Source organism: Raphanus sativus, chromosome 8 (genome assembly GCF_000801105.2).
Source record: "Raphanus sativus cultivar WK10039 chromosome 8, ASM80110v3, whole genome shotgun sequence".
Classification (NCBI taxonomy): domain Eukaryota; kingdom Viridiplantae; phylum Streptophyta; class Magnoliopsida; order Brassicales; family Brassicaceae; genus Raphanus; species Raphanus sativus.
Window position 1 is genome coordinate 27,012,503 of NC_079518.1, and position 23,886 is coordinate 27,036,388.

At 31.2% G+C, this 23,886-nt stretch overlaps 1 protein-coding gene and 1 pseudogene across 4 annotated transcripts; one reads left to right on the forward strand and one right to left on the reverse strand.

Moving 5' to 3' along the window:
* The first annotated feature begins 8,211 nt into the window (after positions 1-8,211).
* Positions 8,212-15,681, forward strand: LOC108855711 (vacuolar protein sorting-associated protein 53 A). Of its 4 annotated transcripts, XM_056992510.1 has the most exons (23): positions 8,267-8,314; positions 8,396-8,458; positions 8,589-8,683; positions 8,749-8,959; positions 9,072-9,142; positions 9,262-9,386; positions 9,772-9,932; positions 10,023-10,164; positions 10,780-10,843; positions 11,071-11,262; positions 11,342-11,407; positions 11,656-11,760; positions 11,851-11,910; positions 12,352-12,429; positions 12,719-12,826; positions 12,914-12,979; positions 13,443-13,520; positions 13,599-13,732; positions 13,821-13,914; positions 14,142-14,219; positions 14,601-14,663; positions 14,814-14,978; positions 15,139-15,681. In XM_056992510.1, exons 2-23 carry the CDS (start codon positions 8,410-8,412, stop codon positions 15,439-15,441), a joined length of 2,508 nt encoding a protein of 835 aa, XP_056848490.1. In that variant the 5' UTR covers positions 8,267-8,314; positions 8,396-8,409; the 3' UTR covers positions 15,442-15,681. The 4 variants fall into 4 exon arrangements, 3 of the variants coding, with proteins under 3 accessions (XP_056848491.1, XP_056848490.1, XP_056848492.1); XM_056992511.1 differs by having other exon boundaries at positions 8,215-8,458; positions 11,366-11,407; XR_008937838.1 differs by lacking the exon at positions 15,139-15,681 and having other exon boundaries at positions 8,212-8,458; positions 14,142-14,340; positions 14,814-14,889.
* Positions 15,682-15,847: 166 nt separating this feature from the next.
* LOC108853305 (hexokinase-3-like) lies at positions 15,848-21,892 on the reverse strand (annotated as a pseudogene).
* Positions 21,893-23,886: the final 1,994 nt, after the last annotated feature.

Sequence of the window (23,886 nt, forward strand, 5' to 3'; positions counted from 1 at the left end):
TGCAGATTAAATATTTTCTTTTATTTACACATTTAGCCATTGTACTTACAATAAATTAATCATTTTATTTTTTGTATTTCTTTTTATTTACAGATTTTGCCACCGCATTTAAAATCAATTAATATATTAATTTCAGTGGTTTTTTATTCTGTGGTGAAAATCAAAACACAAATTGAAATATATAGTATATATTATATAAAAAATTTAAATATAGTATTACTTTGTTTAGTTTAGCAGAATATAAAAATACTGAAAGTTTGATTTTCAAGAAAACAAAATATCATATAATTAATAAAAATTCATAGAAAACTAATGTAAAATTAAAATTTTTAATATGTTGTTTCATTTTAAAATAAAATAAACAACAGATTAAAATATGAATAGTACAATTACATCAAAATATAAATTTTAATATGATATTGTGTACAAATTAAGAAAAATTATTTTCTAAAATCAATATTATAAAATAATATTCTACTCTATATGTAAATTACAAAATATAAAAAGTATACATGTGATTTTCTTATAAGACTAGCATTTTATGAGCGTACATTGAACCCAAGTTAAATCAAACATACGCACGGGGACACAGATCAAATTATAGTATTCTATTAAATCTAGTCTTTTTATCTGTTGGTCCAATTAAAATTACTGAAAATAAATTATTTGTCAAGTGATTTTTCGCAACAAAACTCTCACATTAATAATTAGAGCGGTTAATATAATTTATACCCTTAATGAACAAAAATATATATATATATATTAGCTAAAATATAAAAACGAATTTAATTTTTTAGATAAATATTGTTTACATTTTAATTAATAAATTATATATATTAGCCAAAAAAGATTTTTTTTTAATTAGATAAGTGATTAAATTAATCAATAATAGTATTATGAAAAAATTAAAGTATATTTTTTCTTCAAAAATAAGATAACTCCTACATATATTATGTTGTTATCTGAAACATATTTTAATAAAAAGTTTAAAATTCGTTAAAAATAGAAAACACATAACTAATTATTAACAAAGTAAGATTCTTAATTTTATATAATTGAAAAAAATGTTGAGTGAATTCTAAAATTTATTTATTAAAAATGAATATAGTGAAAGAAATTTTGAAAAACAAATATTATAATATGCAAGAATTTTCAAATAAAAACATAACTAATAATTTATTATTGTAATATTTTAGTTAGCAATAGTTGTAATAAGAAGTAACTATAAAATGTTTTTGCCCGCTTGTGCGGACGAAACATCTAGTAATAACAAAATTATGCAAGTATTAAGTTAGATGAACTTTCAACTCAACCAATTAATTAACTTGATTGGCCAGTTTTCTTTATATACTACTAGGACTTGGATAAGATCCGCGCCTTAGGCGGAATGAAACTGTTATTTTTATTATGTTTTGGAAAATGAAACAATAGTTCGGTTTCATTTAGATTATGGGTGTTCAATCCGGATATCGGGTTTCGGTTCGTTTCGGTTTTTCCGGTATTTTGGTTATTAAAATATAACTACTATTCTAGATTCATATTTACTTTGATTCGATTTGGTTTATATACCGTCAATTTTCAGGTTTATTCAGTTTTATAACAAAAAACCTAATTATTTAGTTTGAGATTATATTATATATTATACGAATTTTAGAGTCATGTTGTCAAAAAGTCATTGATTAAAAAAATATTATATATTTAAGTAAAAGAATAAAAAACAAAAAGCTTATATCATCTAATAAAATAATCAAATCTAGAATTAATATCAAAACTCTAATTTTGAAAATAAAATAAAAAACAAAACAAAACAGAAGCATGAAAGAAATTTTTTTATATTCTTCCATATTTAGTGTTCATCAAAGTAATATGTCTTCGATCGAACACAACTTTGTTTGTTTAAAGATAAAAACAAGTTGTAAAGAATTTCAACTAATTTTTGTCCATCAAATGTATAATCTTATTTCAATTTATTTACTGTTAAAATAAAGCAAAAAAAGATTAAAAAAAAAGACTAAGAAAATAAGAAGCTTCAGTTGCAGTAAATTGTTACTTAATTATAGTTCAAGTGATTCAAGTGATTTAAAAATTATAATTATAGTTCAACTCATGTAACAAATAGATATTTATGTGTCGTTATAAATATATACATATTTCCATGTTTCAGTTCAATCGGCTATTAATCAAATCATATCCAAATCCTACGGTCTTTATAAAGTCACATCCATTCGGTTTGTATGGTACATATCAAAACAAAATCATATTATCGATTGTTTAATATATTTTAATAATATAAAATACAAAAAAGAACTAAGATACAAAATTTTTTATCAAATATTTATTATTCATAATAATTAATTTTCATATTAGGTAATTTCGTAGTTTTTATTGAAGGAAAGTGTGAGATTGTTTTTTTGTACATTATTTATCAATTCGGTAGTTAGTTTAATAAAAAGTGTAATAAAAGTTAAGATAGGCCAACATATTTTCTAAGAATATTATATTTTATATACAGTATATTTTATATAGTTATTTATTAAATGAGATTTCATAATCATACGGTTCTATGATCATTCATATTGTTTTATAACAAAATATTTAAATCATTGATAACAAAATTTCCAATGTGAAAAATTTAATAAGTATATAATTTATAAATGTTCTTTAAAATTCATTGAAATTAAATATTTATGTAATCTTATATGGTATATAGTTTAATCTATATATATATATATATATATATACTTGTTTTATTATTACATGATACTTTTTACTCATATGGTTTTAAAATCATGTATGTCTTTTAATAATAAAATGTTAAACCATTGGTCAATAATTTTTAACCTAATAATTTTAATAGTTTTAGTCATTTATTGTCGTTTTTTTAAAATTCAAAATATAACATATACGAAAAAATCTAAATTTTAATTTTATAGCTAATTTGATTGTTAATTTATTTTAACAATATAAAATTAAACAAAAAATGATGGAGGATATATAAACTGTTATCAAATCTTTATTATTAAAAATTATTAATTGTCATATATATATATATATATATATATATGTATATATATTAATCATTTATGATAGTTCCGTAGGTTTTATTTAAGAAAATAAAATAAAATAGTAGTTATATATAACAAAAAAATCATAAATGCTTCTATCGTAAATATCATATCATATCATCACATCATATAGTTTGACCAACGAATGTATCTAGCGATATATAAAAATCAAATTTGAACCTACTTCACCTGTGATCTAGACTATATTTTTTGTATAGTTTTATGTTTTGTATTTTAGGATTGCATTTGCAAAGACTGTGTATGATAATGATTTTTTGTCTTTTAGAAAGTTTTAGGTGAGGAAAGATTATATGTAATAAGATATTTTTTCTTGTTTACAATATTTGTTTATGTTGTCCAAAAATAGTTGTCTCTATATTAAAAGTTGTGGTATTGATATACTGTAAGAGCTTACATGGTCTTCATGTTGTTTTATTTTACAAAAAATTGAGTATATATTAAAGTGTACTAATGGAGGTTATGTTGTTTTCTATAATTTTAAATTAAGTTTTGGTTTCATATGTATTTAAATCTATACTATTAAAGCATGATCTTATTTCAAAAGTTTAGGATATTGCTCCAGCATTTCAATATATTTTCAAGTATCTCTCATTGGCATTTAACTTAAACTAAAAATAAATTATTCTTTACAATTATGGTAATTAATACTTTCCATATTTTGTGAATAATAATAATTTTAATTTTTATGTAGATTATACTTTTCATTTAATTTGAATATCACTTTTCAATATATAATATTTTTTAAAGATCGGATATGAATATACATGCTAATTAAAAAATATTACTATGTCATTATTTTTACATAATAATGATATGCCAATTTTTAGTGTTCAAATTTTAATAAACGTATCTTAAAATTTTAGATCCAAATATAAATAAAAATAAAAGTTATCATAGCTTTTTAGTAACAAAAACAAAAGAAAATAATATTTTCATATCAATAATAAAATTCCTATTACCATTGTTTCATTTTCTTCAAATGACATAATACAAATCTCATTAAAGTCTAATTATTTTTTTTCAATTTTATATAATATTAAGAAGTATGAATTATTTAATAAACATTTCAAAAAATATTATTTATTTTTCTGGTATTCATCGGATCATCTCATATTGGATAGGTTATATAGTATCAGTTTTTTTAGACTTTTACCAGGTTTTCAAAAATTATAATTACAATTCTTTTTATTAAATCAAACTGAATTATACACATATCATTGGATTTATCGGTTCTTTCATATGTCTGAGTTGAATATGAAAACACCACTTGAAAATCAAGTATTATAATAGAACAATTTTTTTTGAAACACAAATAGAAAACCTTAAAATTGTATTTTCTAATCAAAATTAGAAATTCAATTTCATTTATTAAAATAAAAATATATCCACGTTTTCAAAACGCGGATCAAAATATAGTATACCTTTATAGTTAGATCCATAAATCTATTTAATCATTAAACCAAGAAAAACTATTTATATGTCTGTTTGTTTTTAAGATTGAAAATTTAATTATTCTAAAGCCTATTTAAAAAAAACAGTTGTAAATTAAATTAATTTTTACATAAAAATTTGAATGAACAAGATAAAAGATTATCTGGACAAAATGGTTGTGTTTTAGCATAAATGTTTTTATTAATCGTCTTTTTCAACTCGATGGATACCAAGATATGGATACCGAGTTATAGGAAACAAAAAAAGGAAGTTAGAATATTTTTAATACTCGTAATAAATTAGATGAATAGCAGTTAAAATATTCAGAGTAGGTCGAGTGACAATCTATCTATACTAATAAAAGAAGCCTTTTGAGGCTCTAGAGAGCATCCACATTAACGAAAAAACTTCGCCAGAAAGATACCACGTGTCACTATTATTAAAATAATAAAATAATTATTAAGTAAATAAACAATATAAGGAAAAATAAATTAAGTATGCAAAAAATAGAAATATTACATTAAATATCTATCATAATATTATCATTTGATATAAAAAACAAAAATTAAAACAAGTAAATATACAATATAAAAAAATAAGCAATAAGTAAATATACACTTAAGAAATGAAAAATCTAAACAAACAAAACTCTCGGAAAATATATAGTAAAATAAATAATAAGTAAATACAAAAAATAAGAAATAAAAATAGTATGTTAACCATTTATCGAAGTATTACAATAAGTAAATATAAAATATAAGAAAACTAAAAAATAAGTATATAAAATCTACGAAATAGAAATATTACATTAAACATCTAATGTAATTTTATCTTTAGATAAAAAGAAAAAAATGGAATACGTAAATATACAATATAAGAAAAAATAAATGATAAGTGAATATACAATATCATAAATGGAAAAACTAAATTAAACATATATGAAAATGTACAGTAAAATAAATAATAAGTAAATATAGAATATAAAAAATAGAAATATTGCATTAAACATCTATCATAATATTAGAATAAAATAAATAATAAGTAAATATACAGTATAAGAAATAGAAATATTACATTAAAAATCTATTGTAATATTTCCATTTGATATAAAAATAAAAAAATAGAATAAGTAAATAAAATAGAACAAAAAATAAGTAATATATATAATATAAATGGAAAAAATAATATACATTAACGAGATTATAGGAAACAAAAAAGGAAGTTAGAATATTTTTAATACTAGTAATAATTTAGATGAATAGCAGTTAAAATATTCAGAGTAGGTCGAGTGACAATCTATACTAATAAAAGAAGCCTTTTGAAGCTCTAGAGAGCATCCACATTAACGAAAAAACTTCGCCAGAAAGATACCACGTGTCACTATTATTAAAATAATAAAATAATTATTAAGTAAATAAACAATATAAGGAAAAATAAATTAAATATGCAAAAATAGAAATATTACATTAAATATCTATCATAATATTATCATTTGATATAAAAAAAAAAATTAAAACAAGTAAATATACAATATAAAAAAATAAGCAATAAGTAAATATACACTTAAGAAATGAAAAATCTAAACAAACAAAACTCTCAGAAAAATATATAGTAAAATAAATAATAAGTAAATATAAAAAATAAGAAATAAAAATAGTATGTTAACCATTTATCGAAGTATTACAATAAGTAAATATAAAATATAAGAAAAACTATAAAATAAGTATATAAAATCTACGAAATAGAAATATTACATTAAACATCTAACATAATTTTATCTTTAGATAAAAAGAAAAAAATGGAATACGTAAATATACAATATAAGAAAAATAAATGATAAGTGAATATACAATATCATAAATGGAAAAACTAAATTAAACATATATGAAAATGTACAGTAAAATAAATAATAAGTAAATATAGAATATAAAAATAGAAATATTGCATTAAACATCTATCATAATATTAGAATAAAAATAAATAATAAGTAAATATACAGTATAAGAAATAGAAATATTACATTAAAAATCTATTGTAATATTTCCATTTGATATAAAAATAAAAAAATAGAATAAGTAAATAAAATAGAACAAAAAATAAGTAAATATATAATATAAAATGGAAAAATAATATACAATATATGAAAAATAAATAATAAGTAAATATACAATATAAAAAGTAAAAATATTACATTTACATCAATCATTAGTCATATTTGATAGAAGTGAGGGAGTTTAATTGATAAGGAGATAGAGGATAGAGTCTGAGAAGAAAGTAGAAATAACAAACTCAGAAGCCATGGAAGCTAAGCTAACCAGGGTGGAGAATGGAATTTCATTCTTACATACTTATCTTTAATCAGATTAAAGAAGCGTTGATCATCTTCAAGTGTCATTACTTTCTCCTGCACAAAAAATATATTGTAGGAACAATATACGTTTTTAAGTTGCAGTATGAGTAATTAGGCGAAACAATATGAGGCTTTACTAAATAATAAAAACACATATCTTATAAAAATAAATTTGAAAATTAATAAGATATAATAAATATATTTTTGTAAAAAAATTCATTGAATAACTTGAATTTGGTGAAAATAATCAACAAATAATAGTTTATTTAAAATTTTACATGATTTAATCCAAAATATAAAACTACAGAAAAACTAGAAAAATATTTATAAGAACAAAAAAAAGAGGAAATTCATTATTTTGATATTTTCATCAAAACCCGACCATTGAAATAAAAACTAAAGAAATATCATGGATATTTTTTTGTGTGGTTACCATGCTCAATCTTAAAAATATCCACATGAAAATTGAAAGAAAAACACAACAGTGATTATTACATAATCAAAATACAATTATTTAAAAAAAAAATAATTAAAAAAAAATCTATTAGTAAAGTAGAATTTTGTTTTTTTCTCATGAAAAGACAACGTCAAATGAAGAAACTTATCACATTTGAAAATTTATCCAATAAAATACATTAGTAAAACATAAGTATAATGTTATTTTCTCCATTAAACTTTAATGAAATGTTGTTCCGTTGATTTTATTTTTTCATTCTTAGATTATGGTAATTATGATAGTTATAGTAATATTTTTTAAATCTGTGATTTTAAATATAAACAAAGTATGTTACAATTATATTTTTACAAACACAAAGTTCAGTAAATTCATTAGATATTGATAATTTAGAAAAAAATAATTATTAGTTAAAATTAGAGTTATAAATCCCCCACTTATTTTAATTATATTTCTAATAATCATTAGGTTCAAAACAAAATCAGTTTTTCAGTTTGAAAGGTGAATAATGAGTAAATGATATATCACAATCACATATTCATTTGTATCTTTTTCCACAATGTAAAACATAATATCTAATTATTATAATTTTTTGCAGCATTAAATATTAATGCAAAAAATTACAAAACACTTATATATATTCAAATATATACTAAAGTTTGGAATATTTTTAACTGTTTCAAAATTGCAATTTTTTTTTGTTTTTGTCAATGGAGTTGAGGGTAAATAATATGGGTGATTCTGAATGAATAGTATTGATACAATATAACTGGAATTAAATAGGCTGGTTTAATTTCTTTGTTCACGGAAATTAAAACCAAAACAAATCATAACCCAAAAAAGACTGGTATAAATATAACCGGTCCCGGTTAATGGATCGGTATTGTACGAAACGGTTGGATAGAGATGTAATTTTAATCCGTTGGAAGAGCACATCTCCTCCGCTCACGGTGGTCCGATCGCAGTCGACGTCATTCATCACCGCCTTTCGCTGTTCTTTGAAATTTCGCTCTTAAGCCCTAATTTCTGGGGCTAATTTCGCTCTTAACAACTCGATTTCGGTTTTGATCATAGAAATTACAAAGGCAATGGATAAGTCGAGCGCGTTAGAGTATATCAACCAGATGTTTCCAACAGGTGAAAAGTTTGATTATATATGTTTAGAGATGATATAAATCCAAAATTATTTCTTTTCTTTTTGCTGCTGTAGTTAGTGGTTAAAATGATTTTTAAGTTTATTTCGTGATGTGAATCTTTTTATTATTAGAAGCATCTCTATCTGGCGTTGAGCCACTTATGCAAAAGATTCATGGTGAGATCCGCCGGGTTGATGCTACCATACTATCTGCTGTTCGTCAACAGGTGAGCAGCTTACTTTACCTTTTTTTATGTTTGAGAGATTAAATTTTGCTTCATACTCCCTCCAGAGTAACTCAGGAACTAAAGCTAAAGAAGATCTTGCTGATGCTACACGCGCTGTCGAGGTTAGTTTCTCATATAAGATTCAGGAGATCAAATCCAAAGCTGAGCAAAGTGAAACAATGGTCCAAGAAATATGCCGTGACATTAAGAAGTTAGATTTTGCTAAAAAGAACATAACCACAACCATCACTGCTCTTCATCGCCTCACAATGTTAGGTCTGTTATCAGTAATCATGTTGCTGGAGTGGTGCCAGTCTTTATATGGTGAACCCTAGTCTAAGTTAGACCATGCATAAGCTCAAATTAACGAATTTTGCTACCTTGGCAGTCTCTGCTGTTGAACAGCTTCAGGTGATGGCGTCAAAAAGACAATACAAGGAGGCAGCTGCGCAGCTAGAGGTATGTCGACAATTTTTACCGTTTGTTACTTGTGTTTTGTTTGTTATTTTGAAAATCAACTTTAAACCTAGGCCAACTAGCTTGATTTCTTAAGATTCTGATTCTGTAATATATTTCAGGCCGTAAGCCAATTATGTAATCACTTTGAAGCCTACAGGGATGTTCCTAAAATCACAGAGCTCAGGGCAAAGCTTAACAATATAAAGCAAATCCTTAAGTCGCATGTATTTTCTGATTTTTCCAGGTAATGCCTTAGTGATTCGACCAAGTTTACGTACTAAAATAAGTCCACAGAAGAGGTACACTATGAGTCTGTAACACTAGTGGTTAATCCTGCGTCTCTTTCTCAATTTCTTCATCTTCAGTCTGAAGAAGATTACGGCTGGAAAGATTTTTGGTAGAATTTAAGTGTATACGTGATGATTTTGATGTCATAATTTTAGGTTTCATGCTTGTTGGCTGGCACTGAATAGTACCCGCATAGTGATTAGGATATTTGCTGCTTCTTTTTAATGCTAAACTCCAAATTGTTGAATATTTTCGCTTTTTCTTATTCTCCACAATCCCCCCCCCCCTCTTTATTTGCAAAAAGCAACTTTCCTGAAAAATGTATGTTGTTGTGATCTCAGTTTAGGTACGGGGAAAGAGACCGAGGAAACAAATTTGCTACAGCATTTATCTGATTGCTGCTTGGTTGTTGATGCTTTGGAGTCGTCTGTGAGGGAAGAGGTGGTAAACAACTTCTGCAGCCGTGAGCTAACCTCATATGAACAAATTTTTGAAGGAGCTGGTATATTGCACATAATTCCGTATAACTAACACTGAAAGTGCATTTTCATATATTCTTGGACTTTATATCTAAGAGGTTATTTGTTGGCAGAATTGGCAAGGCTGGATAAAACAGAGCGGCGATATGCATGGATAAAGCGTCGAATCCGTACAAATGAAGAAATCTGGAAGATTTTTCCTGCTTCTTGGCATGTGCCTTATAGACTTTGCATCCAGTTCTGCAAGAAAACAAGGTATGGCCTCTTGAGTTTTCGATGAACATTTATCTGGCCTGCCCTTAATTATAGTAGTTCATCACATTTACTCAGATTTTCTTCATTTTTCCTCTTTGAAGTTTTCAAAAAACATGGCATCATAACATCCCTTATTCTGAACTAGATAGTTGACCCGCACTTTTATTTCTAAGAGATGGCTACATAACACCGCTACTATAAATAAAAAACAAAAAGAAAACACCGCTACTATACGTGGGTATTATTGAAAATTATATAAAGAAAGAAATTTGATACAGAAAAAATTGATTGGTATTATTAGTGACCAATTTTTGGGAATTACATAATTGTGGAAATAATAATAAATAGATGATTTGTAATTAAATTTTTGTTTAGTCCGTTTAGATAAATGTTACAGGTTAATTGTTTTATAAGTACCACATTTTTAGTAGAATTTTTTTTGCAAGTCTCTCTCTAACTTCTGCTTCAATATATATAAAATATTCTTTTTGGGTGTGCTTTGATGCTTTGGAGCCACTATGCTGTGGAAGTTAAGCGCCAGTATTACTGTTAATCTTAATCTAAAAGCAATATGCAACCTTCTTAAACATCCTGTGTTCCCATCATTTTTATCAGGAAACAAGTAGAGTCTATTCTGGTCAACATGAAAGAGAAACCAGAAGTAGCTGCATTGCTACAGGTCAGGCTTGCTCTCTCTCTCTGATCAATAGTAGCATACGCATGGATGTATATCTATAAGAGCTGGATGTATATCTATAAGAGCTGTGTGTCACCTCTGAAGAGTGTCTGATGACTTGAAAACATTTTATCCTGACCCTCTATTTCGCTGTCATGAAATCCGGTTACTTCTTGATATATTCTGGAATGTTTCAGCTCTATTAAAGTTTGATGTCATTGAATGATTAGGCACTACAAAGCACAGTGGAGTTTGAAAAGGAACTTGAAAATAAATTTGGTGGCGATGTTCCTATTCCTACGAGGGATATCGGAGATGACATTGAAGAAATTGGTACATGGGAAAACAGTAGTCAGAATGTATCTAAAATTCGCAAGCAGTATGAAAAGAAATTTGCTGCTGGTCAAGAATCTGGGGAAAGTGTATGTTCTATCTTTGTAATATGTACTATGGAAAACGCTACAGTGATGTTCTATGATCGCTTAAAGTTTATTCTGATAGGGTTTGCTGCCTCTGTTTCAACAGGAAACGACCGGAAACAAAGATTTATCTGTTCCCGGAGCTGGGGTATATTCCCTTGTTCTAGTTATTGCCCTCTCTGATTTTGACCGTTGTCATTTCTATTGTAGCTCAGGAATTTCTTGAAAATCAAGTAAAAGTGGCTTTAATTGTTAATAATAGGCATAACTATGCATTGATAGAAATTTCATTATCTGTTTGAGCTTCATTGGAAAACTGAATGACATCTATTCACTTGAGCTATTGTGTCGTTTGAAGGATTTCTTTACTCACTGGTGTAAATCTCGACCTGGCAGTTCAACTTCCGTGGAATCATCTCTTCTTGCTTTGAACCACATTTAACTCCATATATTGAGTTGGAAGAGAAGACACTAATGGAACACCTGGAGAAAGTTGTGCAGGTAATTTATTTTTTTCACGTAATGAAATTGTTTCTGTTCAAAGCTTTGTCAAGTTCTCCCAATTTCCTAATATTCCATTCCTTCTATCAGGAGGAAACATGGGGTATTGAATATGGAAGTCAAAATAATGTTCTACATAGCAGCACCCAGGTGAATACCTATGCAAGCCTCTTTTAAGTAGAGTTATTTGAGAAGCGTGTCAACTTTGACAGAGATTTACATCGTGAGCCAATGTATTAACTGGTTCACGACTTTCACTATGGGCAGTTTGATTTTCTTTAGATGATATCACTGCTTGAAACATAGAGTCTACAATTCAGCCGTTATCCATTGAGCTGGGCAGAAATCTCTGGTCATGTTCAGATGATGTTTGAGTAGTTAGTGGGAAAAGTTTTCTCTGTAAAACTGGATATTATACTCAGTTTAAACTCTGCAAAGTATTTTGTGCATAGTGGCTATTGATATTAGTCGATGAACTGGTGAAAACCTGATAACATTCCTATGCAATCCGTGTCTGTCACATTATATCTTGTCTCCTGTAGCCATACAAATTTAGTTTTGTTCCGTAGTTTACTGTTGCCTTGTATGCAGTTGTTTACCGATATAAAGAAGAGCTTGAAACGGTGCAGTGTTCTCAGTAAGAACCAGACTTTATTCAATTTGTTCAAGGTATATTTCTCATTCGCTCAATGGGTTTTATATATGTACTGATATTTGAGCAATGCCTTGACTTGTCTGATAACCAACGTTGTTTGTGGAGTATCAGAATTTTATTTGGAGAAACATTTGGTAGTTAGATCAACTTTGCCGCCTAGGTTTCAACAAGGGAGGGCGTATACAGTTGTGCTCTTTTCTTTAATAGTGTGTGCAATCCAATTTATATGCTTTCGTACACGATTCCTTATTAGATCGATGGAGATTTCGACTTCCTTCTTTTCAAAGGGTCCCCTCTTTACAGGTCTTTCAACGAGTTCTTAAGGCATATGCTACGAAGCTATTTCTTAAGCTCCCAAAAGGAGGCACCGGTATCGTTGCTGCAGCCACAGGCATGGACGGACAGATAAAGGTGCTTAGCATATCTGCCTTCTTCTTGTTTCCCATCATCCCATGTGTGCTTTTCCACATATTTCATCACTTTATTTTCATCTTGCAGGTCTCGGACAGAGATGAAAGGGTGATATGTCACATAGTTAATTCTTCCGAGTATTGCCACAAAACCGTAAGTTCTTTTGTATATTTTTCTGTTTTTTCTTACCTCTTTCACTTTCAGCACTCTCAGCATGCAGCATATACGTGACAACTATGTGTAGCCTGTTGGGACTGGTTAACTGGGGTTGTATCATATGGTTTCATTCTGATTTCAAGCCAGTTATGTAGAGTGACCATTCGTAATTTATTAGTCTTCAAATAAAGTTCGAAGAAACTGTCATGGGTCTTACACCTCCAAGTTATTTGTTTGCAATTTTTCTAAATATCTGTGCTGCTCATGCGGTACATTTTCAAATATATTTTCTGTTTCAAATATATTTTCTGCTGCTTCTGTATAAAAAATGGAATGCGAATTGTTATGTTGTTCCGGAATACAAGATGTGTGACCATGTCATTAGGATTTTGTCTAAAAGTTTCGATTACCGAACATCAATGTGTGACTTCTCAAGGATTATTTGCTATCTGTCTCGCAGTGTGGTGAATTGGCAGAAAAAGTATCAGAAATTGTTGACCCGCACTATGTTGACGTTGTAGACATGTCAGAGGTCCAGGTACTGATTACAACTGACATATTTTTTTCCCCTGATATTACTTATTTTAGATTATTCTCAAGCAGCGTTGCTGTGCAGGATGAATTTTCCGCCGTCATAACGAGATCATTGGTCACGCTGGTCCTTGGAATCGAAACTAAATTTGACGCAGAAATGGCAGCGATGACACGTGTTCCATGGGGGACACTTGACAGTGTGGGTGACCAGTCTGGGTAAAGAGCTATCTGGGACTTCAAAAGCTTTCTATTGGTTTTGATGCCCATATGACCAGAGCCTAAACAAACTTGCATATTCTTTTAGGTATGTGAATGGAATAAATACAATTCTTAGCGGCAGCATTCCTGTCCTCGGGAACCATCTAACACCAGTTTACTTCCAATTTTTCCTCGACAAGGTAACACTATTTATACTGTTGTGATAAATACTCGTCATACTATTTTATTAGGACCTGCGATAAATTTATATTACGTTGAGTAGAATAGAAAACAGGCTTTTTGATTCTACTTCATTTATCAAAACATACTTCAATCAAATAGTCTCTACTAAAATTGGAACTGTGATACCCCGAAGCTGTTGACAATAACAATTCAAAGGTATTAAGACTTGACCAACTTGATGCAGCTGGCATCATCCCTTGGACCACGGTTTTATGCTAATATTTTCAGATGCAAGCAACTATCCGAAGCTGGAGCTCAACAGGTCCGTTTTCGTGCCGTATATCCTCCATATGCATGACTCTAATTCTTTCCGTCGTAAAATCTCTTAGTAGTCAATGAGTTGGCTAAAATCAATGTGAAAATCGCTATACCTAGTTTATCAGGTAAATCACAGAGACTTAGTGCCAAACTCAGTTTGGTTTTACACCTCCTCTTTTGTCTTCTCTGCTTTTGTTCAATTCATTTCCTTCAGTACTAGTACTGTTGGAGCATTCAGTGTAGGAATAATATTTTTCATGCTTTGAGAGTTATAGCTGCATGAGATCCCTCTCACATGTTATGTATCATCTGACCCTTCGTTTACATCTGTTAAGAGTTGAAAGATGAATTGTCTGTTTTTGTTTTTTTTTTTTTGGCTTCACAGATGTTACTAGATACGCAAGCCATGAAGACGATTCTTCTAGAAATTCCTTCACTTGCCAGACAGGTTAGCTTATCTCATGATTACCAATTTAATGTATATCTGCCTCTGCTGGTGACTCTGTATCTAGAAAATTTGATTGCTGTTATCTGAGCAAGCTAGTTGTATAAACCAATTTAGCCCTTTTAAATCTGTAAGTTTGTGATGTCACTGCAGACTTCAACTGCTGCCAGCTACTCTAAATTTGTGAGCCGTGAAATGAGCAGAGCTGAAGCACTTCTTAAGGTCATACTATCCCCAATCGATTCGGTGGCAGACACTTACCGTGCACTCTTTCCAGAAGGAACTCCCATGGAGTTTCAGCGCATCTTAGAACTTAAGGTGGTTTTGTCTTTTCTTAATCCATTTCAGTTACTCAGATTCTCTCAAATCCCATTCAGCCTGAAGTCAGAGTATCATCTATTAGATGTGTGTGGAGGATCATGGCACCAAACGGTATATCAGGAAACTAACTATGAACCGTTTTGTGGTGTTGATGCAGGGTCTTAAGAAAGCTGATCAGCAGAGCATACTTGACGATTTCAACAAGCATGGTCCAGGGTTCACACAGGCCTCTGTCTCAGCGGCAATGCCACAACCGGTTCCAACCCCACCTGCACTGCCGCTGGCAATCACTAATCCGGCTACAGCAGCTGGGTTCATAGCAAACAGCGAGGATGTGTTGACGAGAGCAGCGGCTCTTGGCAGAGGAGCAGCAACCACTGGCTTTAAGAAGTTCATTGCACTTACTGAAGCTGCCAAAGACCGCAAAGATGGACCTTTAAGGAGACTCTTCAACGCCTGATTTTTTTTTTTTTCGAACTCAATCTCAACCTCTGAATATGAATCAGGCCTTTTCGTTTCTTGTATAATAATGCAACTTCCAATTACCACTTCTTTGGCATTCGCCTCTTATGTCATAGTGTTGCATCAAGATTATGATTTCCATTTTATATGAAATGGCCTGTGAAGTGCGTAAAATTGTCAGGATCTGATAATGAACTCAAATTCGAGGCTGGAACACTAGATACGTTCTATTTTTGAAGCATTGTGTTCAGATTTATCTATATTTTCTTTCTGAAAATTTCTGAGTAGGTAACTAGTATCTTAAAGTTACCGTCTCAAAATAAAAAAAATTGTATCAAACATTCCCAGAAATTTAAATAGTCTGAAAAAAACTTTGTTCTGGCAAATATATATGGAGAAAACACTTCATCAAAGTACTTAATTTGTATTACCAATACCAATAAAAAAAATTACTAATACTAATTAACTGTCTAAACTAGCTTATTAATCAAAGTTAAATTGTCAAATGAAACAAAATCGACAACGATAATATAAGCATAGAAAATGCAACCAAGAGGGTAAGAAACAAGAAAATGCAGGTTTCACATTCCATCTTCAGAGTTCCTCTCCTCCATTATCAGTTTCTTAAGGTCTCGTTTTGTTTCCCTGTGCAGAGTATAGGAAGATGGTTGAAAAGCTCTACAAGCCTCTTCTAGTGCATGATTCCTTCAAAAGCTTTTGATTATCATCTTCTCACATAAAATGATACTGCACCAAAAACACATTGAATGTGTCACTCATTCGCTTCGTGTCACCACGAGCTTTCTCACCTTCAATGGTACAACATATGATACCTGTTTGGTTCAGGTTATATGTAAGTGAAAAGCTTCTTGACTTCGTTTTTAACCTTTCAAGTTACAACAGCAGATGAGCTTTCTTTTTTTAACTCACCCCTAAGTCTTTCAAGATTCTTGCTACTTCTTGTAACTCGGGTGTGTCGTCTTCATGCATAGCTGAGACTGACTTTGTTCTGAGAGATTGATGTATACAATGTTGGTTGTTAAGAGCATTAAGAATCAGCTTTCCAGCAAGAAGATATATATATAGATACACCTTAGAACGTAAGGCTCAGAGGGTCAAAAGATATCAGATTGTTGTGACATGCGATGAATCACTCTACGAACAATGTCACCCAGATACAGTCCAGCTATCATCTTCTCAAATCCCTATATACATATATAAAAGAAACCCAAAAGATATTTTACATCTCACTGCTTGTTCACTTATGATGGCAATGGATAAGCAAAGATGACTACCATATCGTTTGGGTTTGAACTCTCTGCATCCAAGTCCATGTCATAGGTAGTTCTAGGCAGATGTGAGAACCAAAAATTTCTCCACTCCATATTAACCACCTGAAACATATAAGAAAACATTTCTTCCTCTTGAGGAATATAAAGCAATGATAGCTTCTTTTTTTTTTTTTTTAATAATAGACCATTAGTACCATGCTTCCAGAAGCTGTGAGCAGACCCTGACACTTGATTATGGCGTCTGTTCGTTCCAAGTAACACGCATTACTACCTGTTCCGAACACAACCGCAACTACCGTATCTGGATCATGGTAATATCCAAGTGACAGAGCTCCAACAGTATCGTTTACCTGCTCAAAAGATGAAATAAATATTTACAAAGCATCATTTTTTCTAACATACAATATTTTTCTAATAGTTAGCTAAGATATCACAGTAATTCTAAAAAAGGGGGAACTTACAAGAGCTGCAACGTGGATATCAAGGCCTTTTCTGTTCAGCGCTCCTTGTAGACATTCACCTATGTCTTCTCCCACCTAAAACAACAGTTATGTAAAAAAAATAACTTTAAAATTTGCACAAGTCAAACTCCCACCATATACCAAGAGATCGATGGATTACATTTTTTTTTATCACAAAATCATAACATGCCTAACAGTTAAGATTTACTTAAGGTAATCCACTCAATAAATAATTCAATTCCAAGACTCACAACAAGATCTGAAAACCAAGCCACGGCTGCGGAGAATCTGAAAAGAAATGTTAAGTGTATCATCTTACTAACCATTTCACTAATCTCAAAGCCTTTGGTCCATTTGATTAGCACTCCGGAAGATATAGTAGTATGCTTGACAGGGAAAGAAAACGTAAACGCAAGTTCTCTTTTAACACCTAATCGTGAGTTAGATTCGTTCCTTCTTTTTGGATAAACCTTTCCAATGAAAAGGCGAGAAAGTTGAAAAGAACCTGCAATCAAAGAATAACAGCAACTTTACATTATATAATAGCAAAAGCAAAAAGACTGGTGAGAAATTATAGAAAGAAAGTGAAGAGTGTCACCACCTGGCTGGTGCTATTCATCAAATGGGTAGGTATAGGGTGTCGTTCAACATCTTGAACATCAAGATATGACCTTTCACCACCCAGATGAATCCTTAAAATCCTAAAGTAAGTGCCTCCAAGGTGAAGTGCGTAATAAGTTCCTTTCTCCGTCCTGCAAGTATGAAAAAGTAGTCACTGAAAAAGAGAATCCAGTGGCTACAAAAAATATGAGGAAACTAGTGCATTTGCATTGAACACTCGCAATCTAGTGGATAGGAATAAGATACCAAAGTAAAAGTCTATGAGAGCAAAGTAAACGTCATATTATTAAAAAAAAAAGGAACAGAATCTGTGCCTGTGAGAAATGGTACCCACTTGACACTTCTTTTAAACTTCCTTAGCTCCAACTAAAGCTCATAGACTAAGACTTGTTTACTCCCATTTTAGAGCAAGACATTGTACTCTATGAATCAAGCAGCAACAAAGTGTTCGACTTTACAATAAAAAAAACAGCAAACTCAAGGGATATAGACAATATAAGACCATCTCCAACCCTATTCATAACTTTTTTTCTTTAATTTTACTTGATTTAAAAAAAAAAAAGAACCGACCAACCGCGGATCACCACATGTGCATAGAACCCGTGGCACAATATAAGAGTTACCTCTTAAACAAAAGGTTTAAGAGGTGAGAGAGTGAGAGTTTTAAAGAAAAATAGGTTCGGTGGAATTCTATTGCTAACAAACTTTATTAAGAGTTGTGCAATGAAGGTGCTCTAACAATCAGTTGATAAAAAAAAAGACAATATAATAATCAAAAGAAAGATTATTATTTTATTTTTTTTGAATTCCATACCACAACATATATATATAATATTAGTTTCGTCCTTGGTCAACCATAATTAGCAATCTTTCACACATTACACTTATCAAATCCCTAATTAGCAACCACTATTTAAAAAAGAAAAGTGAAAGCTTACCCATTGCCCCATTGGGGAAATCATGAACATAAGTGAGAAGCATTATAAGCTTAGAGCCACCTTCAGAAGCCAAACCAGCGTGCATCTCAACCGCCATAGCATCCACCACTTGCCTCAACCTCCCCACGTGAGTATCACAACCTTCCTCAAACTCCTTCAAAATCTCCACCACGGTCCTCCATTTCCTCTGGCTCTTCACTCTCCTCCTCACCACCACCCCCGCCACAGAGCAAGCCGCCACAACCGCAGCCGCCGCAAAGAACGTAACCGCCACCTTCCCCATAACAACAGAACCCTACTGATACGCCCAAAATTGGAAAGGATGGCTTTGGCCGGGTGTTGGATATGAACCGAGAAGGCAAGGCACTTCTGGAACTGGGATGGATTGATAGGATCGTCAAGAGGTGCGGAATGACTCTTGATATACCAACGATCTAAGGCTAACCACCAAAGAGCGGATGTAGTGCGTTGGCTAACCACCAAATAACACACAAAGATGATTGGTTGACCACCAAATCAACAAGCCGGTTCACACCGATGAACTAGCTAAGAACTATCTCTCTCACTCAGAGAATAGAAATAAAAATGAAACCAAACTGAACTGATTTTATTCATGAATGAGACTACATATTTATAGTACTTTGTAGTCAAAGAAATAAATACATTTGTGGGGAAAACAATGCATAGAAAATGAAAATATTGACTAGAATGTGATAAATGAGTCAAAGTGCGGAAACTGATGAAGTCTGGTCAATGTTGGCGAATTTGAGGAAGACTAGTCAAAGAAGACCCTTTGGCTATTGTCCAAGTTCATCCGAACATGCTGGTTCTGTGGCTGCTTGAACGAGGGCTGATCCATGCGGGCTTTCACTCCGGACGTCCACGTGTCGATACAGTGAAAGGCACAATCGGTTTGGACGGTTAGATCGGCACGGACAGATGGTAAAACCTCGGTTGGGTCGAGCTGGTTGACAAGATCGCCACTTTGTGCCGTGTCCTTGAACCAAAAAGGACGGGCTTGATTTTGGTTCTATCATACTCTCCCTCTTCAAAAAGATTTGTCCTCAAATCTGAATCATTAAAAGGAAAAGGATTATAAGCAAAAGGATTATAATCAACACAAAGCTCATTATGAATGTGGTCCGAGTTTTGAATGGACAAAGATACTTCCTTTTCTAGCTCGGTTTCAACGTTCTTCAAGGTCACCAACGGTTTCTGTTTGTGGCACTTGTTAATGGCCGACCTTATGGCATTTGAAGCACCTGGTAGAAAGAGCCTTACTTGTGGGTTTCACAGTTTTGCTTTTATCAGAAGACAACACATTAGTTTTCAAATCTGAATTTGAAAGAGAAGAAAGATTACTTTGCTGTTTTGGTGCAGGAGAAGCGTTGGGGTTTCCCTTCTTTTTGAGTTGCCGGATAGCATGAATTGCCTTATGCAACATCTTCTCCAAGCTGGCATAAGTCTGAAGCTCTTTCTGATCAAGCATATCACGGCTGCTTCTCTTGGTTTTGGTGAAGGGACGATCACCACTTCTGACCCACTTCTCATCATCGGACCTGTTTTGTCTCTTCCTTTGTTTCTGCATAAAATCAAACCTATTAGCAGCAAACTGTTTCTTATTTCTAAAAATTAATTGCTCTTTTTCCGAAACAGTTTTAAAAGGAAAGAAGATATCATCTTGTAGTGGTTTTGATTTCTTGAGAAGTCCAAACATCCTGAAACACTTAACAAACGTTAGCACATAAAAATCCTCACACTCTCAAAGTGTTTAGCTCACGACTTTTAGGTGATCACTCAGAGTTCTTTTACTGGTTCAAAGGATGATATGCAGTCAAAATTCAGCAATCAAAAACCCAAAACAAACTTTGTGGAAAAAGAAAAGAAATGAAGATGAAGAGATTTTTTGTTTTGTGTGGATCCGCCTTAACTGTCCTAAGGCCGGATTTCTCCTCGGCCAGCAGTCTTTCTCTTCCACCACTCCCCCTGGATTTCTCTTCAGAAGTGATTCAAGCCAAAAATTTTCTTTTTTTTTCTTTTTTTTTATCTATTTTTTTCTTTTTATTAAATAGCGATCACAAGGGAGTAAAGGAACAGCCCGGATCCAAAAAGAAAATGATGAAGAGATGAGAAGATGAAAAGAGAATGAAAACAAACCAGTCAAAGTGGCTCTGATACCAAATGATACGCCCAAAATCGGAAAGGATGGCTTTGGTCGGGTGTTGGATATGAACCGAGAAGGCAAAGGCACTTCTGGAACTGGGATGGATTGATAGGATCGTCAAGAGGTGCGGAATGACTCTTGATATACCAACGATCTAAGGCTAACCACCAAAGAGCGGATGTAGTGCGTTGGCTAACCACCAAATAACACACAAAGATGATTGGCTGACCACCAAATCAACAAGCCGGTTCACACCGATGAACTAGCTAAGAACTATCTCTCTCACTCAGAGAATAGAAATAAAAATGAAACCAAACTGAACTGATTTTATTCATGAATGAGACTACATATTTATAATACTTTGTAGTCAAAGAAATAAATACATTTGTGGGGAAAACAATGCATAGAAAATGAAAATATTGACTAGAATGTGATAAATGAGTCAAAGTGCGGAAACTGATGAAGTCTGGTCAATGTTGGCGAATTTGAGGAAGACTGGTCAAAGAAGACCCTTTGGCTATTGTCCAGGTTCATCCGAACATGCTGGTTATGTGGCTGCTTGAACGAGGGCTGATCCATGCGGGCTTTCACTCCGGACGTCCACGGGTCGATACGGTGAAAGGCACAATCGGTTTGGACGGTTAGATCGGCACGAACTGGTGGTAAAACCTCGGTTGGGTCGAGCTGGTTGACAAGATCGCCACTTTGTATCGTGTCCTTGAACCAAAAAGGACGGTGCTCGATTTTGGTTCTATCACCTACTCCGGTACAGAGTTGAGGAGTGGACAGCGTCGATTAGATGACCATTTCGCCACCATCATCATCATCAACCTTTTGCTCCTCTTCTCCTTAAAGCTAACTGCCTCGATTTCGGTGGTGGTCTCCGTCCAAACGATTCGAACTCGAGTTTTTCTTGCCGGCGAGAGAGATACTGACGACAAAGAGAGACTGAGACAAAAGTGGAAGGAGAGACACAGAGAGAAGGTGGTGAATATATATACATATTTATTTTATATATTACGTGTAATTACAGTGTATACTCTCTCGTCTTTTTGGATGTCGACGAGTTTTGTTTCTTATAAATATTTTTCTCAATTAATTTTTCATTTTTCTGTCGCAAAAAATCAATTTAAATTACATATTCGGAAATTTTTGTTAATACTTTTTTAGAAATGTTTGTATAAATTGTATTATTTTATATAAAATGAGGAGGAGAAATCTGTAATTTGATATAAGAAATACGAATAAAAAGTTATTATTGAAGAGGAAATATATTTTATAAATCATTATATAGTTTTTAGAAAAATAACAATAAAAACTATTATTAGCAAAAAATGAGGTGAACTTAAGTAAAAAAGAATTAGAATATTTTAATTCTTTTCTCTAACATTTATATAATTATGTTATCTTTGAATGAGAGAAGGAAATTTCACATTTTATTATTATTACATATATAGATATATATATATACTACAGCTCTGGTTTAGTACCAGATTGTGATTTTGGTTTTTGGAGGTTTTTTTTCTATAGAAAATTGTATAGAGAAATGATCTAGAAAAAAGGTAACATTTGATGTAAATAGGCTTTTTTATGAATAAAATTTAATATTTATTCAAAAAAAAAAGTGAATAAACGTACTAGAAGGAAAAAAACATGTTTATTAACATAATTATGTTTATTACCTTTGCAACCTCAGTTTCTACAATATATTTTCGTGTTGCCCAGTCGTCCGTCATTTTTTATTTCTTTAATCGCACTTTAAGATACCAAACGTAACTACTTACATTAAAATTCCATAGGGGTGGGCAAAAAACCCGAACCGAACCAACCAAACCGAAGTTAAACCAAACTAAACCAAACCGTGCTCTTTATGTAACCCAATTGGTTCATATTTTACTCAACCCGAACGGTTTGGTTTGGGTTTAAACCGAACCAAACCGAACCAAACCGATAATCCAATATATATATAGTAAAAATAAATATGATATATATATGTATTAACATATTGTAAATTTTAGTTAAAATTTCGTTTTTCATTTTTTTATAATTTCCATATCTTAAAGAAAAATTATAAATACAATTCAAATAATACTATTATATATAAAATCATGTAACATAAGTTTTTATATTCTCACTCTTTCGTTTATGAATTGATTATTTTTTAATAAAAGTATAAAACTGATGCCTTCATATTTTACAACCAACCCGAACTACACCGAACCAAACTAGAACATAATAATGTAAACCAAACTAAATCTAAACCAAACCGAACTGAACCGAACAGAATTAAAACCAAACCAAACCCAAACCAAAGTTACTTTGGTTTTAATTGGTTTGAGTTTTATAAAACCCAAATTACCCAAACCAAACCGAACCCGAAACTAAACCGAAATGCCCACCCCTTAATTCCATATCATTTAAATCATTTTTAAACATCTCAATCTGTGTCGTGAATGGTGTCTAATCCATCGGGTTTGTAAAATAATATTTAAATATAAACAAAATAAATATTATAATAATTAGTGTCTATTGGTTGGTGATTTTCTGGATTTTTATAGCTAGATTAATATAGGGTTTGTGAATAGAGCTGGGAATCTGATTCTTTAACCGCGGGGCCTGCCTCATTTGATCCGCTGCGGGGCGGGTGCGGGTCAACAAATTTGAAAAAATATGTAGGGCGGGTGCGGGTGCGGTTCGAGCATATTTTTTGCGGGGCGGGTGCGGGTCGATCGAATTTAAACTGCGGGTACCCGCCAACCCGCAAAATAAAAAAAAAACTTTTTAAAAACTTTTTTTTATGAAAAATATGTTTTTTATTAAAATAAAAAATAAAAATTACGAATATTTAAAATAAATTTATTAAAATATATTATTTTTTACAGAAAATATTATTAAAATATATAAAATAATTATTTTTATTATTTTTAATTTATCCACGGGTCCCGCAGGTTACCCGCTAATTTATGC